Raw genomic sequence first — 21,922 nt, forward strand, 5'->3', positions numbered from 1 at the left:
TACTCCCTCGGGTAACGAGCTCTTCACGATCAGGGACTGGGCTGCTCCACTATCTCTGAGCACTACTACTGATCTACCAGTATGATCACTCGATACATACCCGCCTGAAGTGTGAGGGGAAAACAATCTGGGTTCTTCCTGCGTCGTCGTCGACTGGCTTCCTGCTGGTGGTATTACACAGCTCATCATCATCACCTCCCTACGTGCGCTGCCACCTCTTCTGCCTCGGCACATAGCAGCTACATGCCCTTTCTGCCCACAAGTCCAGCACACCACATTCCTCCTTGGACTACGGTGTTTCGGACTGCTAGGACTAGTCCTTCGAGGGCTACTTGGGGGCGTCTTCTTAGCGCTTCGTGGGACGGAAGTCTCTTCTTCGTCCTGAGGTCTGTCAAACCGGCGCTGGTAATTCCTCGGGACGTACTTAGCAGACGGCCTATGAGTCAGGATGTATTCCTCAGCCATAGTGGCTGCTGCACTCAAGGTCTCTACCTGCTGCTCCTCTAAGTACGTCTTCAGGTCTCCAGACAAACAATCCTTGAAGTCCTCTAGCAGTATAAGCTGCTCGAGGTCTTCTTTGGTCTCCACCTTCCGAGAGGCACACCATTCCTGAAAAAGTCGCTCCTTGATAGTGGCGAATTCGGTGAAAGTGTGCTCTGAGGTCTTTTTCAGGTTCTGGAACTTCTGTCTGTATGCCTCAGGTACCAATTGGTACGCCATGAGCACAACCTTCTTCACCTTGTCATAATCGCCGGAGTCGTCAAGGGATAACGTGGAGTAAGCGATTTGGCCCTTCCCAGTCAAGACTGACTGTATCATGATGGCCCAATTCTCCCTTGGCCACTCCAAAGAGGCAGCGACTTTCTCGAAGGCTGCAAAGAACTTCGAAACTTCCCTCTCATTGAATTTGGGGACCATTTTGATGTTTCTTACCGGATCGAAACCGCTGGTGTCCGTTGTTAGCCTCCGACCACCGCCTAATCGCAATACTTCTAGTTCATGTTGTCTCTGTCTTTCTTTTTCTTCTCTCTCTCGCTGTTTCTCTTCTCTCTCTCGTTCTTCTCTCTCTCATTTCTCTTCTCTCTCTCGTTCTTCTCTTTCTCTTTCTCGTTCTTCTCTCTCTCGTTTCTCTTCTCTTTCTCGTTCTTCTCTTTCTCTTTCTCGTTTCTCTTCTCTTTCTCTTTCTGCTTTCCTTTCTTCTAATTCTAAACGTCTCATCTCTAATTCTTTATCTTGTCTCTCTCGTTCCATTTCTAATTTCTTCCATTCTATCTCCCGATTTATCTCTAGGGCACGCATTTTGACTGTAAGAAAGCTAATATTAAGCTCACCTGCATCACTGTCAATGTCACTGCCCTTATCTTCCTTTTCCGTGGAAGCTATTTCCTCACCTTCTTTTGTACTAGGAGCCTCGCCTTCCTGTTTCTCTTCTGCCTTCAAGTGCCGGTGAACCTTGGACAAGATCTCCACACGGGAATCACTGGCACGGATCTTGATCTCCAGGTAGGCGCTCACTAGTACGAGTTCCTGTTTGTTAAGATATTTTAATCTGGCAAGACAGTCCTCTCTGTTCAGAAAAGCCTGAACATCGTCCAGATCATCGATGGTAGCTTTTTCTGCCATTGTCACAGATGGAACACTTAGCACTTAACACACTGCTTACACGTTAGCACTTAACGCACCGAGCACTGTTCTACGCCAATATTGCACTTTATCGCACCTGGCACCTCACTTGCCAATATTGCATGTAATTACTTCGGGCACCGCACTACCCAATATTGCACTGAATCCCAGCGAACACTTCGCTCTGCAATATTGCACCAAATCACGCCGAGCACCGCACTACACAATATTGCACTTAATCGCTTAATCACAGCAAGCACCGCACTGCACAATATCGCACTTAGTCACTCTTGAGCACCGCACAGGGCGTATAACGTCACACACAGGGGGAATTATACACAGGGATTACGCCACTTCACCACCCCTGTCAAACATACTTAACAAGGGGACGGATCCCGCTGGGGATGCCAATTATGTTCCGGCCCTGTCGGGTCGCAACGGGGTTCTTACTCTGATGTTATTAGAGGAAGTAGTATCCGGCCCCAAGCCAGTAGTGGCTTTCAAGGAATGAGATCCGTGACGCAAGAAACTTAAAGGGGGAAGGGAAAGAAAGTTAAGAACTTAAGACTATAATTACCATCACCAATAAATAATATATAAAAAGAGTACACAGGGGGAGGGGTATTAACACTATACAGGGGAATTATTCACACAATTGTCTTCTGAAGACTCTGGATCCAAATTTCTCGGTGCTGGGTCCTCGGTGCTTTCGTGGTCTCTTGACGAATCCTTCAACCAAGCTGAGTCTAACCCAAACACAGGCCAGCCAAAACACGGGTCCACTGGGGGCACCGCCGTGGAGGCCGTCAACCACAAGTCCAGCAGGTCTGCTGGCAGGTTCTGGATCAGCCACGCTGGTCAGGCCACTCCACGAACGATACTAGGGTAGCGCCCTAGTCAGGAGCCTCGTGTGATACCACAAATCACTCTCCTGTCCTCAATACCCCAGTGGATAATCGTCTCCAGCAGTCGGTCCCAGGTAAGACAATCCTTCTACTGCCACTACACTGGCAGGGTAACACACCACAGTGTTCTTCCGGGAGACGACTTCACAGCTGCTGCAGCAAGGCACAAGGTAAGGGGACGGCTGCCTCGGGTAGACTGACTCAACTTCCATCACAGCAGTCCCAGGTCGACTCTGTAAGCAGACACGTCATCAATAACAGGGACACTAAAACACCTCACTTACAGGCTCAGACACAAACGCCCACCTATCCACTCCATAGATGGCGCAGTTGTCTGAGCTTCACCTCACCAGAGGTCAGCAGTGGCTGTGTTGAGCGCTGAACGGGACTGGAAACCGGCCCTTGTGGCCAGTACTCGTCGTCCTCACCAGGTGTCGTCGTCCGTTTGGAGGGGGTTTCGGGAGCTGACCCACAGATGGCGTGGTCGTCACTGCTCCGTGCTCGGACGCTGGATCCGGGTTCGTAACATACTCTGACACTGAAAATGTTCCTTCTAACGTCCCTGTGGCTCATGTGGGTACTCAGCTTCAACCTGTGTCCCCTTGTTCGTATACTCCCGTGTTAAACAATTATCTTTATCTACCCTGTCGATTCCTCTTAGAATTTTGTAGGTAGTGATCATGTTCATCACAACTCATGCCTCTTAGTCCTATGACTAGCCTTGTGGCATACCTCTAAACTTTTTCCAGCTTCGTCTTGTGGTTGACAAGGTACGGGCTCCATGCTGGGGCCGCATACTCCAGGATTGGTCTCACATATGTGGTGTACAAGATTCTGAATGATTCCTTACACAGGTTCCTGAACGCTGTTCTGATGTTAGCCAGCCTCGCATATGCCGCAGACGTTATTCTTTTTATGTGGGCTTCAGGAGACAGGTTTGGTGTGATATCAACTCCTGGGTCTTTCTCTCTGTCCGTTTCATTAAGTACTTCATCTCCTACTCTGTATCCTGTGTCTGGCCTTCTGTTTCCACCGCCTAGTTTCATGACCTTGCATTTACTCGGGTTGAACTTCAACAGCCATTTGTTGGACCATTCACTCAGTTTGTCTAGATCATCTTGTAGCCTCATCCTATCTTCCTCTATCTTAATCCTCCTCATAATTTTTGCATCATCAGCAAAGAGCAAAAAAAAATTTGCATTCCCTCTGTAAGATCATTTACATATATCAGAAATAGTATTGGTCCAAGGACTGAACCCTGCGGGACTCCACTGGCGATACTTCGTCAATCTGAGACCTCACCCCTCACAGTGACTCACTGTCTTCTGTTACTTAGGTACTCCCTTATCCAATGGAATACCTTCCCTCTCACTCTTGTCTGCATCTCCAGCTTGTGCTCTAGTCTCTTGTGTGGCTAGTGCACAAAGACTTTTTGGCAATCCAGAAATACGCAGTCTGCCCACCCCTCTCTTTCTTGCCTTATTTTTGTTGCCTGGTCGTAGAATTCAAGTAACCCTGTGAGGCAGGACCTGCCATCCCTGAACCCATGTTGATGCTGTGTTACAAAGTTCCTTCGCTACAGATGTTCCACTAGCTTTCTTCGCACAATCTTCTTCATCAGCTTGTTTGGTATGCAGGTTAGGGACACTGGTGTGTGTGTGTGTGTGTGTGTGTGTGTGTGAAGCAGACCATCCTCCTAAAAAGAAAGTACTTACTTTAACGATAACGATGACTCCCTAATCTCTCCCAATCTTCCCCCTCTTTCATCCGTTTCCTCCCCCCCCCCTTTGACTTTTCCAATCATCTCAGTACTGCCTTCAATACCTTTCCTCAGTCCCCCCTCCCGTCCAAATCTCCACCGTTCCCCCATTTTCTATTCTTCCTACTCCACCCATTCTCCTAATCACTATGCCAGATTTATAATTTTGTCTATATAATTATTATCCTATTATTATTTTATTGACTTTTATTAGTTATTGCTATATTTTATATAATTATTGTGATATTTAAGATACCAATCCAGTAACGATGTGGGCGACTGTACGAACATGGACCAATAGGAAGAATATTTTTGTATTACTGAATTTGGACAAACCGGAAGTTTCCTATTAATGTTGTTAATGAAACCTAACCTAATCATCCTAGGCCTAATGCACGCTAGCTGATAATATAGTACAATATAGTACATATATGTACTATACTAGGCCTGTCAATATCAACAGACTGTATCAAGTGAATAATACCAAATTTTACTTTCTATTTGTTCATCTCGGCAATTTATGCACGATCGTCCATTTTTTATAGTATACATACGAGAGTTCTTACATTCAGGGAGCCGGTCGGCCGAGCGGACAGCACGCTGGACTTGTGGTCCCGGGTTCGATCCCGGACGCCGGCGAGAAACAATCGGCAGAGTTTCTTTCACCCTATGCCCCCTGTTACCTTGCAGCAAAATAGGTACCTGGGTGTTAGTCAGCTGTCACGGGCTGCTTCCTGGGGGTGGAGGCCTGGTCGAGGACCGGGCCTCCACGGGATGGGTATGGGTTGTACACCTCACGTCAGGTGTGTGAGGGAGGTTACTGTGCCTCACGTCAGGTGTATGAGGGAGGTTACTGTGCCTCACGTCAGGTGTGTGAGGGAGGTTACTGTGCCTCACGTCAGGTGTGTGAGGGAGGTTACTGTGCCTCACGTCAGGTGTGTGAGGGAGGTTACTGTGCCTCACGTCAGGTGTGTGAGGGAGGTTACTGTGCCTCACGTCAGGTGTGTGAGGGAGGTTACTGTGCCTCACGTCAGGTGTGTGAGGGAGGTTACTGTGCCTCACGTCAGGTGTGTGAGGGAGGTTACTGTGCCTCACGTCAGGTGTGTGAGGGAGGTTACTGTGCCTCACGTCAGGTGTGTGAGGGAGGTTACTGTGCCTCACGTCAGGTGTGTGAGGGAGGTTACTGTGCCTCACGTCAGGTGTGTGAGGGAGGTTACTGTGCCTCACTGCTCATGCATGAGTCACCGGCCCCCGCGGCGCTGCTGTTGCCAACATCTTGACCCTCCCACACCCCTCTCCCTCTCTCCGCCCCTCCCACACCCTCTCCCTCCGACCCTCCCACACCCTCTCCCTCCGACCCTCCCACACCCTCTCCCTCCGACCCTCCCACACCCTCTCCCTCCGACCCTCCCACACCCTCTCCCTCCGCCCCTCCCACACCCTCTCCCTCCGACCCTCCCACACCCTCTCCCTCCGACCCTCCCACACCCTCTCCCTCCGACCCTCCCACACCCTCTCCCTCCGACCCTCCCACACCCTCTCCCTCCGCCCCTCCCACACCCTCTCCCTCCCTCCGCCCCTCCCACACCCTCTCCCTCTCCCACCCTCCGCCCCTCCCACACCCTCTCCCTCCCTCACCCTCTCCCTCCCTCCGCCCCTCCCACACCCTCTCCCTCCCTCCGCCCCTCCCACACCCTCTCCCTCCCTCCGCCCCTCCCACACCCTCTCCCTCCCTCCCTCCCACACCCTCTCCCTCTCCCTCCCTCCCACACCCTCTCCCTCTCCCTCCCTCCGCCCCTCCCACACCCTCTCCCTCTCTCTGCCCCTCCCACACCCTCTCCATCCGACCCTCCCACACCCTCTCCCTCCGCCCCTCCCACACCCTCTCTCCCTCCCTCCCTCACACACCCTCTCTCTCCCTCCCTCCCACACCCTCTCTCTCCCTCCCTCCCACACTCTTCCTTCGACGTCTCTCACAGCCTATATCGCCTGCCAGGAGGTGCGGTGCGGCGTGCAGGGACCACTGACACACGTGCCGTGCCAGGCCCGTATGACACGTGCCGTGTCAGGCCCGCATGACACGTGCCGTGCCAGGCCCGCATGACACGTGCCGTGCCAGGCCCGCATGACACGTGCCGTGCCAGGCCCGCATGACACGTGCCGTGCCAGGCCCGCATGACACGTGCCGTGCCAGGCCCGCATGACACGTGCCGTGCCAGGCCCGCATGACACGTGCCGTGCCAGGCCCGCATGACACGTGCCGTGCCAGGCCCGCATGACACGTGCCGTGCCAGGCCCGCATGACACGTGCCGTGCCAGGCCCGCATGACACGTGCCGTGCCAGGCCCGCATGACACGTGCCGTGCCAGGCCCGCATGACACGTGCCGTGCCAGGCCCGCATGACACGTGCCGTGCCAGGCCCGCATGACACGTGCCGTGCCAGGCCCGCATGACACGTGCCGTGCCAGGCCCGCATGACACGTGCCGTGCCAGGCCCGCATGACACGTGCCGTGCCAGGCCCGCATGACACGTGCCGTGCCAGGCCCGCATGACACGTGCCGTGCCAGGCCCGCATGACACGTGCCGTGCCAGGCCCGCATGACACGTGCCGTGCCAGGCCCGCATGACACGTGCCGTGCCAGGCCCGCATGACACGTGCCGTGCCAGGCCCGCATGACACGTGCCGTGCCAGGCCCGCATGACACGTGCCGTGCCAGGCCCGCATGACACGTGCCGTGCCAGGCCCGCATGACACGTGCCGTTCCAGGCCCGCATGACACGTGCCGTGCCAGGCCCGCATGACACGTGCCGTGCCAGGCCCGCATGACACGTGCCGTGCCAGGCCCGCATGACACGTGCCGTGCCAGGCCCGCATGACACGTGCCGTGCCAGGCCCGCATGACACGTGCCGTGCCAGGCCCGCATGACACGTGCCGTGCCAGGCCCGCATGACACGTGCCGTGCCAGGCCCGCATGACACGTGCCGTGCCAGGCCCGCATGACACGTGCCGTGCCAGGCCCGCATGACACGTGCCGTGCCAGGCCCGCATGACACGTGCCGTGCCAGGCCCGCATGACACGTGCCGTGCCAGGCCCGCATGACACGTGCCGTGCCAGGCCCGCATGACACGTGCCGTGCCAGGCCCGCATGACACGTGCCGTGCCAGGCCCGCATGACACGTGCCGTGCCAGGCCCGCATGACACGTGCCGTGCCAGGCCCGCATGACACGTGCCGTGCCAGGCCCGCATGACACGTGCCGTGCCAGGCCCGCATGACACGTGCCGTGCCAGGCCCGCATGACACGTGCCGTGCCAGGCCCGCATGACACGTGCCGTGCCAGGCCCGCATGACACGTGCCGTGCCAGGCCCGCATGACACGTGCCGTGCCAGGCCCGCATGACACGTGCCGTGCCAGGCCCGCATGACACGTGCCGTGCCAGGCCCGTATGACACGTGCCGTGCCAGGCCCGTATGACACGTGCCGTGCCAGGCCCGCATGACACGTGCCGTGCCAGGCCCGCATGACACGTGCCGTGCCAGGCCCGCATGACACGTGCCGTGCCAGGCCCGTATGACACGTGCCGTGCCAGGCCCGCATGACACGTGCCGTGCCAGGCCCGCATGACACGTGCCGTGCCAGGCCCGCATGACACGTGCCGTGCCAGGCCCGCATGACACGTGCCGTGCCAGGCCCGCATGACACGTGCCGTGCCAGGCCCGCATGACACGTGCCGTGCCAGGCCCGTATGACACGTGCCGTGCCAGGCCCGCAGGACACGTGCCGTGCCAGGCACGTAGGACACGTGCCGTGAGAGACGTGCAGCTAGAGAAAGCCAGTTGTTTACAGAAGTAGTGTTGATGGCGGCCCAACAGATGGCGCCACGTGTCGTCCACACTTGCCCCGTCTCCTTCACCGCCTCACTTACATATTACAACCTCTTGAGAAAATTACAGCGCTCAGAAGCGCTTAGTATTCCTCAATTGTATTAATTGTAAATGAGTTGTAGAGGTCATTGGGAGGAGTTGTAAAGAGGTAGAAGATGAGGGTTGAGGCGACATGTGGCAGCGTGGCAGGGTGGGTGCTTTGTTGTTGTGGCTTCTGAGCGGCGGTGTTGTGGTGCTGTGTTGTGTTGTGGTGCTGTGTTGTGGTGTTGTGGGTGTGTTGCTGACCCCCGGGGCTCGTGCCCACGCTCCCTGCCCCACCAGCATGCCCTCACTGCTGCCCGGGCTGACCAGGAGCAGCACAGTGAGGGTGTGTAGGGAGACAGCCAGGAGGGAGGAGGATGTGTGGCACTGTGGTCTACTGCCTGCAAGGTTAGACCTCCCTCTGGCGCTCTCACCTTCCTGCACCACCTCTGGCACTCTCACCTTCCTGCACCTCCTCTGGTGGCACTCTCACCTTCCTGCACCTCCTCTGGCACTCTCACCTTCCTGCACCTCCTCTGGTGGCACTCTCACCTTCCTGCACCTCCTCTGGCACTCTCACCTTCCTGCACCTCCTCTGGTGGCACTCTCACCTTCCTGCACCTCCTCTGGTGGCACTCTCACCTTCCTGCACCTCCTCTGGTGGCACTCTCACCTTCCTGCACCTCCTCTGGCACTCTCACCTTCCTGCACCTCCTCTGGCACTCTCACCTTCCTGCACCACCTCTGGCACTCTCACCTTCCTGCACCTCCTCTGGTGGCACTCTCACCTTCCTGCACCTCCTCTGGCACTCTCACCTTCCTGCACCTCCTCTGGTGGCACTCTCACCTTCCTGCACCTCCTCTGGTGGCACTCTCACCTTCCTGCACCTCCTCTGGCACTCTCACCTTCCTGCACCTCCTCTGGCACTCTCACCTTCCTGCACCTCCTCTGGCACTCTCACCTTCCTGCACCTCCCTCTGGCACTCTCACCTTCCTGCACCTCCCTCTGGCACTCCACTCTCACCTTCCTGCACCTCCTCTGGCACTCTCACCTTCCTGCACCACCTCTGGCACTCTCACCTTCCTGCACCACCTCTGGCACTCTCACCTTCCTGCACCACCTCTGGCACTCTCACCTTCCTGCACCTCCTCTGGTGGCACTCTCACCTTCCTGCACCTCCTCTGGTGGCACTCTCACCTTCCTGCACCACCTCTGGTGGCACTCTCACCTTCCTGCACCTCCTCTGGCACTCTCACCTTCCTGCACCTCCTCTGGCACTCACCTTCCTGCACCTCCTCTGGCACTCTCACCTTCCTGCACCACCTCTGGCACTCTCACCTTCCTGCACCTCCTCTGGTGGCACTCTCACCTTCCTGCACCTCCTCTGGCACTCTCACCTTCCTGCACCTCCTCTGGCACTCTCACCTTCCTGCACCTCCTCTGGTGGCACTCTCACCTTCCTGCACCTCCTCTGGTGGCACTCTCACCTTCCTGCACCTCCTCTGGTGGCACTCTCACCTTCCTGCACCTCCTCTGGTGGCACTCTCACCTTCCTGCACCTCCTCTGGTGGCACTCTCACCTTCCTGCACCTCCTCTGGTGGCACTCTCACCTTCCTGCACCTCCTCTGGTGGCACTCTCACCTTCCTGCACCTCCTCTGGCACTCTCACCTTCCTGCACCACCTCTGGCACTCTCACCTTCCTGCACCACCTCTGGCACTCTCACCTTCCTGCACCTCCTCTGGCACTCTCACCTTCCTGCACCTCCTCTGGCACTCTCACCTTCCTGCACCTCCTCTGGCACTCTCACCTTCCTGCACCTCCTCTGGCACTCTCACCTTCCTGCACCACCTCTGGCACTCTCACCTTCCTGCACCTCCTCTGGCACTCTCACCTTCCTGCACCTCCTCTGGCACTCTCACCTTCCTGCACCTCCTCTGGCACTCTCACCTTCTTAACATCTCCCAACATTACTCAGCTTCATCAGTCATGTCTCTCAACCGTATCGCTAGCTTCACTTTCATTAGTACTAACAAGGGTCTACTTACCCACCATGTGGGGTAGCAGATGTCTCGTGCTCATAACTACTCAATTATTCATACTGAAGAAAATTATCTCATAATATACATTAGCTTAATTAATACTTACATGTTTTTTAAGTACAGTACATATCAAGCAGAAGTGGACGCCGTGTAGCTGCTATCAGGATAGTTCGTAGCTAAAGGTGGCACATGTTTACTTTTGACATGTCATAAAAGAGAGATGCATTAACTCACTAAATCTAACATATTTTGATAACTTAAATTGATTTTGATGGAATAAGACTCCCTGTACTGTGCCATCCTTGTATTGCTTTGATGGTACATTGAAACTTACCGACCTTCCTCCAGGATGGAGCCCACAACTGTGGCTTGTCCTGTCTCTTTACCTAATCAGTCAAGTTGGTAATTTCCTTACATTGCTGTGAAATATTTACTTAAATTACATATATATATAAATTACATATATATTTACTTAAATTACAAGATGCATTCTTGAGACCTTGACTCATCTGTGTAAACTTTCAAGTATCCGGGGTATAAGGAGGCTTGCAGGTCTGCAAAAATTGAAGGGGCCAAACCTTCTTAAACCCTCTTCTGACAAGGAGCCAGGGGCCAGATTCATGCAGTTACGAAAGCACTTACGAACGTCTACATCTTTCCTCGATCTTTGACGGCTTTGGTTACATTTATTAAACAGTTTACAAACATGAAAACTTGCCAATCAACTGTTGTTATTGTTATAAACAGCCTCCTGGAGCTTCGGAGCTCATTGTCTGTTTAATAATTGTAAACAAAGCCGCCAAAGATTGAGTAAAGATGTACAGGTTCATAAGTGCTTGCATAAATGCTTCATGAATCTGGCCCCTGATGTGTTGTCCTCCCCCGTGGTGGGCTGCTATCTTTGTTGTTAACATTCTTCTGTTTTAGAATATTAACTTTTCTAATTCAGATTTTTCACTCGCTTAATGAGAGAGAGAGAGAGAGAGAGAGAGAGAGAGAGAATGAGTAAGGCAGCAGGCGGTAAGGCGGTCAGCAAGGCGGACAGCCCACCTGCTTTCATACCTCTCACTGTATTTCCCACTTCTAAACTTCCCTTCACCATGCTTCTCCTTCCTCTTTATTCCCCCCCCCCCCCACCCCCAAAAAAAGAGAGAATAAGTAGATAGTTACACATGCATTAAGTATGAAACATGAGTGTCATGATGAATGTTTTGGTAATATTGTTTCTTTCAGATATACTCAGTAGAGCCTTTTGAAGATGAATATAGGGAAAGGCAGCCTTTAAGAACCAATGGTCTGGAAGCCACCAGTCCTCATCGGAACAAGCAAGAAGAGCTAGAGAACGGCTCACATGCACCAATTAGCCACCGGAAGAATAACGGCAGTATCATGGATTCTGACCAGGTAGAGTACATTTTACTCTACTGAGAGTACATAGGACTATATTTTGGTAAATCCAAGTAACATAGACACATAGTAACTTGTAAGTAACTTGAAAGTAGAATTAAATACCTTCTTACCATCAACTTAGTCATTATATTATTGTTACCCCTCTGATTTCTATTCAGTGTTTCATACCTAAGATTTCAGTTGAATTTGGGGATTACACTGCGAATACAAATACTGTACACTATTTTAGTAGTCCTTGAATATGAAAATCAAAATCATATTACTGAAGGAGCTTGGCAATTTCTTCAGTATTTCTTTTTACTGTATATACATTTAAATAAGCCTATTGACATGAATCTGTAACAACATTTTATGTCCCTGTACTTCATAGTTTTCTGAATATATATATATACTGTGTGTGTGTGTATAATATATATATATATATATATATATATATATATATATATATATATATATATATATATATATATATATATATATATATATATATATATATATATATATATATATAATGTCGTACCTAGTAGCCAGAACGCACTTCTCAGCCTACTATGCAAGGCCCGATTTGCCTAATAAGCCAAGTTTTCATGAATTAATTGTTTTTCGACTACCTAACCTAACCTAACCTAACGTTTTAGGCTACCTGACCTAACCTAATCTATAAAGAAAGGTTAGGTGGAGAAATAGCAACATCGACGATAGTATCCGTACCCGCATTGAACAACACCTCGACATCCTCACAGACCAACATCACCTCAGCACTGAAACAAGGATTATCAAGAAACTAACAACATTATATGGAGGACCTATGGCAATTCCACGACCAAGAGATGGCTTCCTGAACCTTGCAGGAATTAACCTCACTGAGGACCAAGTCACTCTCCTAAATCTGGGCATAAACTGTCATGTTATGTCCAGACCGAGTGAGATGGCCCGGAAAGTAGAGTTGGAAATTCTGTTGGACGACATATTCGACCTCGAGACACAAAAGAAGGTCACTACCAAAGATACCTTACAAGCAGAACTTATTGCAGGAGGAGGAAAGAATCGAGGCAACTACAGAAGCACCATACTGTCCCCCGAGCTTAAAGCGGCAGCTAAAAGCCTTCGTGAGAACAAGGAGATAGTTGTCAGGAGAGGTGACAAGTCGCCAATATATGTCATTCTTAAAAAAGATGAATATCTGGCGAAAATGAACATCATACTCTCTGACCAAACTAAGTTCCAAAGGGTAACGAAGGACACTACAGCCGAATTAAAAGCAAAGGTCAACAAACTGATCGAAACTGTGAACGCCAAGAAATCCGGACTCCACCTGCCAAAGATCATTGGGGAATATAAACCTGGATATGCGTATGGAAATGTCAAGACGCACAAGCCTGGAAACCCACTTCGGCCAATCATTAGCCAGATACCCACACCCACGTACAGACTGGCGAAGCGACTCATCGGCCTGCTGACTCCTTATGTTCCTTGCGCCTTCAGCCTGAAGTCTCCAAAGGAATTTGTTGACTTACTGCGGGGCACACGGGCCACAGGGATAAGAGCCTTGTTGGACGTAGAATCGCTGTTTACCAACGTACCTGTGGACGAGACAATCGGAATGATAGCCGACAGAGTGTATCGTGATCCAGCCTGTACTCCTCTTGACATACCAGAAAATATTCTGAGGAAACTACTCCAAGCTTGTACTAAAGAGGCACCCTTCTTGAGCCCGGATGGGCACATGTATAAGCAAGTAGATGGGGTCGCCATGGGTTCTCCCCTAGGTGTCCTGTTTGCAAACTTCTACATGGGTACCATCGAGCAAAAAGTCTTAGTCGACATGAACTTGAAACCGGCCATATACTGCAGGTATGTTGACGACATTTTTACACAGGTACCTGATGTCAGACATCTGCAGGAGCTGAAGGAGGCATTTGAGCAGAGTTCCGTGCTGCGTTTCACTTACGAGATGGAAAAGGATGGGAAGCTGCCCTTTCTAGATGTAACAGTCATGGAAAAGGGCGGAGGTTTCCACACTGCAGTCTACACTAAGGAAACAAACATAGGAATGTGCCTAAATGCCAACAGCGACTGCCCAGACAGGTACAAGAGGAGTGTTGTTAACGCATATGTCGACCGTGCTCTCAGCCACAGCTCAGAATGGAAGCAAGTCGACGAAGAACTCTGTAGGGTAAGGCAGGTCCTAGTCAATAACGGCTTCTCCAATGGTTTCGTCGAAGACATCATAAGAAGGAAAGTGAAAAGCCATGCAACCTCTGAAGAGACAACTAACACAACACCTATACCCCCTATTAGACTATTTTACAGGAACTTCTTTTCCACAGCTCATAAAACAGAGGAAAGGGTCCTGAAAGATATTGTTAATAGAAACGTTATCCCTACAGACAAAAATCAGAGGATACAACTGACGATTTACTATAAAACCAGAAAAACGGCCAGCCTACTCATGAGAAACTCTCCAGACACAAAACAGAACGCTTTAAAAGAGACTAACGTCGTCTATGCTTTCATATGCCCTCTTGGGGACTGTAAGCTCCAAAAAACCCAGTATATAGGCAAGACAACAACATCTCTTTCTAGGCGTTTAACGATGCATAAGCAACAGGGCTCCATTAAGGAACATATAATCTCTTCCCACAACCAAACCATCGCCAGAGAAATCCTAGTAAACAACACAGAAATCATCGATAGATACAGCGATAGCAGGCGGCTTGACGTTTGCGAGGCACTACACATCAAGAAGTCAACACCAGCAATCAACAGCCAATTATTGCACAACTATATTCTACCCACCTCAAGACTCCGCTCCAATATAGAAGCATCAAGAAATATGGACCAATAGGCTTTCTACAAACACTTCTATTCAATATCCATTGTTTCGTGTTCTGTCTTGTGTTGATGAAATTAATACCCTATTAATACTCTTGTTCTGTCTTGTGTTGATGAAATTAATACCCTATTAATACCACATCTTGTTCTGTCTTGTGTTAATGCCACATCACCCCTTCCACCTCACTCAAATGTAGATATAAAATCGGAGATGCGTAAGTTCTATTCAGTTGTGTATTTGTGAACTAAAGTCTTTGAAAATGTAATAAGTTTTACGAAACGCGCTCGTGTCGCGTCAGACTAGAAATAAAAATGAATTTTGGAGAATTGATTTTTGATTTACCTCCAACAGTGAAACGAAATGTACGAAAGATTGAGAAAATTCGTGTTAGAATTATTAATCTTACTTTTTCGGTCATATTTAATAATATATATATATTATAATGTATTTAATATACGAAAGTACTTAAGGAAATTTCCTGTTTCATTTTTCCTCCGTGGTCTGACATTGTCACATTCTTAATCACGTGTTTATTTTCGTGATATACACACACATATATATATATATATATTAGTTGATTTTATACCCGCATTAGGTCAGGTGATAATACAATGAAGGTGAAAACATGGGGGGATACATAAGGGATAAACATAGGGGCTGCAGAAGGCTTATTGGCCCATACGAGGCATCTCCTATCTAAACACAAAGATTAATCCAGTGTAATTGGCCTGTTATGTTGGACATTGTCTTCTGTGTTGGCATCGATATGTTCTTGTCTTGTCCTTACTCTCATGGTGGGTAGAGTAAATAGTTCCGTGATTTGGGTGTTCATGGTAGGTCGCTCTATTCTTATGTGAATTGCGAATTCAATTCAATTCAATGGCAATTCACATAAGAATAGAGCGACCTACCATGAACACCCAAATCACGGAACTATTTACTCTACCCACTATGAGAGTAAGGACAAGACAAGAACATATCGATGCCAACACAGAAGACAATGTCCAACATAACAGGCCAATTACACTGGATTAATCTTTGTGTTTAGATAGGAGATGCCTCGTATGGGCCAATAAGCCTTCTGCAGCCCCTATGTTTATCCCTTATGTATCCCCCCATATATATATATATATATATATATATATATATATATATATATATATATATATATATATATATATATATATATATATATATATATATATATATATATATATATATAATATATATATATATATATATATATATATATATATATATATATATATATATAGATAGATATATATATATATATATATATATATATATATATATATATAATATATATATATATATATATATATATATATATATATATATATATATATAGATAGATATATATATATATATATATATATAGATAGATATATATTAATTTTATTAATTTTATTAATTTTATTTTATTTATTTTATTTATTTTATTTATTTTATTTATTTTATTTATTTTATTTATTTAATACATGCATGCATGCATGCATATACAGGGGTACCTTGGTTTAAGAGTTTAAGCCGTTCCTGGAGACAGCTCGTAATCCGAAAACTCGTAAACCAAAGCTAATTTCCCCATAAGAAATAATGGGAAATGAATTAATCCGTTCCTGCCTACCCAAAAACCTCACTTCAAACTAAATTTTTTACATAATTCATCTAAATCTACACTACAAAACTATGTTCAAGATATTACTTATCCTTGCTGATGACTGCTGTTGGCATATGGAAGATGGTGAGGAGGGGGGGAGGAGGAGAGGTGTTACTGTTTGGAAGGGAAGTCCCCTTCCATTATAACATCAGGCAGTGAGGACCTCTCTGGGGTGCATTCTCTGGCATGTTTTATCTGAGTACCACTAGGTCCTGGTTGTGGCTCACTGCTCGATTTTCTCACAACAAAGCGGTCCATTGATGACTGTTTTTCCCTTCTTCGCTAGATGTTTCTGTAGTGATGCATCACATTGTCATTGAAAGATTAATGCAATAGCCTACTACAGCTTTCCCTGGGTGAGTCGTTTAAAAAAAAGTTGGCATTTCTTCCCACATCTGACACCACTTCTTAATGATTGTGGAAGGGACATTCACTGCTTCCTCATCCTCCTCCACCGGAGAAACATCCTCAGCTGTGTCGTCTTGCTGTTCCTGTTGAAGGGCTAGGAGTTCTTCGGTGGTCAGTTCTTCGTTGTGTTCTTCCACCAACTCCTCCACATCACCACCATCCAATTCCAAGCCCATTTGCCGGCCCAGAGTAACAATTTCCTCAACAATAGGCACATCATTTACAGGCTCAAACTCCTCAAAGTCTAGTTCTGTCACACATTCAGGCCACAATTTTCTCCAGCCAGAGATCAGGGTTCTTTGAGTCACTTCTTGCCAGGCTTTGTCAACGAGTTTTAAAGCACTACAAATGTTAAAATGGTGTTTCCAGAACTCTTTGAGAATGAGTTTTGTGGCTTCAGTCACTTCAAAACATTTCCGGAAAAGTGCCCTTTCATAAAGTTTCTTAAAGTTCGCTATGATTTTCTGGTCCATTGGCTGAACTAGAGGAGTGGTGTTAGGAGGAAGGAACTTTATTGTGAGAAACTTACTGTATCTGTGCAACAATTCATCTTCCAAGCCTGGAGGATGAGCAGGAGCATTGTCGAGGAGAACCAGGGCCTTGAGTGGCAAATGTCTCTCCTGCAGATATTTTTCTATGGTAGGGCACACCACTTCATTCACCCACTCCGAAAAAAAATCCTAGTCACCCATGCCCTTTTATTAGCCCTCCACATCACACACATTTGGGTTTTCTGCACTTTATACTGTTTGAAAACCCTTGGATTTTCAGAATGATACATAAGTAAGGGTTAAATTTTCAAATTGTCACTCGCATTTGAATACAGCACAAGCGTAAACCTATCTTTCATAGGCTTGTGTCCGGGCAATGATTTTTCCTCCTTGGTAATTTATGTCCTCTTAGGCAATCTTTTCCAGAACAGTCTTGGTTCGTCACAATTAAAAACTTGCTGCAGTAGGTATTAATCAGCCTCTGCAAACTCTTTTAAATTCTTCAATAAATCTTTCAGCCGCTGGTTTGAGCTGGCAGCCTCCCCATGCCTCGCAACACTATGGATATTACTTCTTTTTCTAAATTTTTCAAACTATCCCCTGCATGCCTTAAAGTCTATCGTATCTTCACTCGTTCTAGGGGGTTTTCTTTACAAGGTCTTCATGCAATACCCTGGCGTTTTCACAAATGATGGCCTCTGAAACACTATCACCTGCTAACTCCTTGTTGTGTATCCAAATTAATAACAACTTTTCCACTTCCTCAAGTATTTGTGGTCTTTGTTTCGTGATTGTTCTTACACCTTTTGCCACTTTAGCACTCATTATGTCCTTTTTCTTGCTAAGTACTATATAGTGCATATCATTGACGTGGCTTTGTTGTACTGCCTACAGAGTTCAACAACACCTGTACCATTTTCATGTTTCCAAATGATCTCTTGTTTTTCCTCTATTGTCATCCTCACATGCGCTTTCTTGCCTTGATCCTTACCACTGGCTTCCTTGGGACCCATAGTGAGATATATAATAACAACTTTTATGGTCAAATGGCCAAAAATCCAACAAAACACTGAAAATCCTGGTGAAGAATTCAGGTGGGATAGTCACTGGGCGCGAGGCACTGGTAAACTGAGGGCCAATCGCCGTGCCACCACGCGCCAGGTCGGCCTGTACACGTATCGACACCCTTGCCTTCTGAGGCAACCCTCGTATTCCGATGTAAATTTTCCGAGCAAATCCTGCTCGTATTCCAAAGAACTCATATACAGGGACACTGGTATTCCAAAGTACCACTGTGTGTGTGTGTGTGTGTGTGTGTGTAATTACCTAAGTGTAATTACCTAAGTGTAGTTACAGGATGAGAGCTACGCTCGTGGTGTCCCGTCTTCCCAGCACTCTTTGTCATATAACGCTTTGAAACTACTGACGGTCTTGGCCTCCACCACCTTCTCACTTAACTTGTTCCAACCGTCTACCACTCTATTTGCGAAGGTGAATTTTCTTATATTTCTTCGGCATCTGTGTTTAGCTAGTTTAAATCTATGACCTCTTGTTCTTGAAATTCCAGGTCTCAGGAAGTCTTCCCTGTCGATTTTATCAATTCCTGTTACTATTTTGTATGTAGTGATCATATCACCTCTTTTTCTTCTGTCTTCTAGTTTTGGCATATTTAATGCTTCTAACCTCTCCTCGTAGCTCTTGCCCTTCAGTTCTGGGAGCCACTTAGTAGCATGTCTTTGCACCTTTTCCAGTTTGTTGATGTGCTTCTTAAGATATGGGCACCACACAACAGCTGCATATTCTAGCTTTGGCCTAACAAAAGTCATGAACAATTTCTTTAGTATATCGCCATCCATGTATTTAAATGCAATTCTGAAGTTAGAAAGCATAGCATAGGCTCCTTGCACAATATTCTTTATGTGGTCCTCAGGTGATAGTTTTCTATCTAGAACCACTCCTAGATCTCTTTCTTTATCAGAATTCTTTAAAGATTTCTCACATAATATATAGGTTGTGTGGGGTCTATGTTCTCCTATTCCACATTCCATAACATGACATTTATTAACATTAAATTCCATTTGCCAAGTAGTGCTCCATATACTTATTTTGTCCAGGTCTTTTTGAAGGGCATGACAGTCATCTAAATTTCTTATCCTTCCTATTATCTTAGCATCATCAGCAAACATGTTCATATAATTCTGTATACCAACTGGTAGATCATTTATGTACACAATAAACATCACTGGTGCAAGAACTGAACCCTGTGGTACTCCACTTGTGACATTTCTCCATTCTGATACATTGCCTCTGATTACTGCCCTCATTTTTCTATCAGTCAGAAAATTTTTCATCCATGATAGAAGCTTACCTGTCACCCCTCCAATATTTTCCAGTTTCCAGAACAACCTCTTATGTGGAACTCTGTCGAAAGCCTTTTTTAGGTCCAGATAGATGCAGTCAACCCAACCATCTCTTTCCTGTAATATCTCTGTGGCTCGATCATAGAAACTGAGTAAATTCGATACACAGGATCTTCCAGATCGAAAACCGTGTGTGTGTGTGTGTGTAATTACCTAAGTGTAGTTACAGGATGAGAGCTACGCTCGTGGTGTCCCGTCTTCCCAGCACTCTTTGTCATATAACGCTTTGAAACTACTGACGGTCTTGGCCTCCACCACCTTCTCACTTAACTTGTTCCAACCGTCTACCACTCTATTTGCGAAGGTGAATTTTCTTATATTTCTTCGGCATCTGTGTTTAGCTAGTTTAAATCTATGACCTCTTGTTCTTGAAGTTCCAGGTCTCAGGAAGTCTTCCCTGTCGATTTTGTCAATTCCTGTTACTATTTTGTATGTAGTGATCATATCACCTCTTTTTCTTCTGTCTTCTAGTTTTGGCATATTTAATGCTTCTAACCTCTCCTCGTAGCTCTTGCCCTTCAGTTCTGGGAGCCACTTAGTAGCATGTCTTTGCACCTTTTCCAGTTTGTTGATGTGCTTCTTAAGATATGGGCACCACACAACAGCTGCATATTCTAGCTTTGGCCTAACAAAAGTCATGAACAATTTCTTTAGTATATCGCCATCCATGTATTTAAATGCAATTCTGAAGTTAGAAAGCATAGCATAGGCTCCTTGCACAATATTCTTTATGTGGTCCTCAGGTGATAGTTTTCTATCTAGAACCACTCCTAGATCTCTTTCTTTATCAGAATTCTTTAAAGATTTCTCACATAATATATAGGTTGTGTGGGGTCTATGTTCTCCTATTCCACATTCCATAACATGACATTTATTAACATTAAATTCCATTTGCCAAGTGGTGCTCCATATACTTATTTTGTCCAGGTCTTTTTGAAGGGCATGACAGTCATCTAAATTTCTTATCCTTCCTATTATCTTAGCATCATCAGCAAACATGTTCATATAATTCTGTATACCAACTGGTAGATCATTTATGTACACAATAAACATCACTGGTGCAAGAACTGAACCCTGTGGTACTCCACTTGTGACATTTCTCCATTCTGATACATTGCCTCTGATTACTGCCCTCATTTTTCTATCAGTCAGAAAATTTTTCATCCATGATAGAAGCTTACCTGTCACCCCTGTGGAACTCTGTCGAAAGCCTTTTTTAGGTCCAGATAGATGCAGTCAACCCAACCATCTCTTTCCTGTAATATCTCTGTGGCTCGATCATAGAAACTGAGTAAATTCGATACACAGGATCTTCCAGATCGAAAACCATACTGTCTGTCTGATATTATATCATTTCTCTCTAGGTGTTCTACCCATTTAGTTTTGATTAGTTTTTCCAATACTTTCACTATTACACTTGTTAATGATACAGGTCTATAATTGAGGGGGTCTTCCCTGCTGCCACTTTTGTAGATTGGAACTATGTTAGCCTGTTTCCACCCGTCTGCTACGATTCCTGTACACAGGGATGCCTGAAAGATCAGGTGAAGTGGAATGCTGAGCTCAGATGCACATTCTCTCAGAACCCATGGTGAAACGCCATCTGGGCCAGCTGCTTTGTTCTTACCGAGCTCCTTGAGCATTTTTTCCACTTCGTCTCTAGACACCTCTATGTGTTCTATGTTGTTCTCTGGAATTCTTATTGTATCTGGTTCCCTAAAGATTTCATTTTGTACAAACACACTTTGGAACTTTTCGTTTAGTGTTTCACACATTTCCTTTTCATCTTCCGTGAATCTATTTCCCATTTTCAACCTCTGAATATTATCCTTTACCTGCAATTTGTTGTTTATGAATTTATAGAATAGACCTGGTTCTGTTTTACATTTGTCCGCAATCCCTTTTTCAAAATTTCTTTCTGCCTCTCTCCTCACTGCCGTGTAGTTGTTTCTCGTGTGTGTGTGTGTGTGTGTGTGTGTGTGTGTGTGTGTGTGTGTGTGTGTGTGTGTGTGTGTGTGTGTGTGTGTGTACTCACCTAGTTGTACTCACCTATTTGTGTCTGCAGGATCGAGCATTGACTCTTGGATCCCGCCTTTCCAGCAATCGGTTGTTTACAGCAATGACTCCTGTCCCATTTCCCTATCATACAGTACCTAGTTTTAAAAGTATGAATAGTATTTGCTTCCACAACCTGTTCCCCAAGTGCATTCCATTTTTCCACTACTCTCACGCTAAAAGAAAACTTCCTAACATCTCTGTGACTCATCTGAGTTTCCAGTTTCCACCCATGTCCCCTCGTTCTGTTATTATTACATGTGAACATTTCATCTATTTCCACTTTGTCAATTCCCCTGAGTATTTTATATGTCCCTATCATATCTCCTCTCTCCCTTCTTTTCTCTAGTGTCGTAAGGTTCAGTTCCTGCAGACGCTCTTCA

General features: G+C 47.1%; 1 protein-coding gene across 1 annotated transcript in view; it reads left to right on the top strand.

The window, feature by feature from the left end:
- The window catches only part of LOC123760856 (serine-rich adhesin for platelets), a 312,965-nt gene that overhangs the window by 186,088 nt on the left and 104,955 nt on the right, over positions 1-21,922 (top strand). Inside the window, 1 exon segment of the mRNA XM_069329888.1 lies at positions 11,475-11,645. Coding sequence (XP_069185989.1) covers positions 11,475-11,645 — 171 coding nt within the window.

The sequence above is a fragment of the Procambarus clarkii genome, chromosome 3 (assembly GCF_040958095.1).
Source record: "Procambarus clarkii isolate CNS0578487 chromosome 3, FALCON_Pclarkii_2.0, whole genome shotgun sequence".
Classification (NCBI taxonomy): domain Eukaryota; kingdom Metazoa; phylum Arthropoda; class Malacostraca; order Decapoda; family Cambaridae; genus Procambarus; species Procambarus clarkii.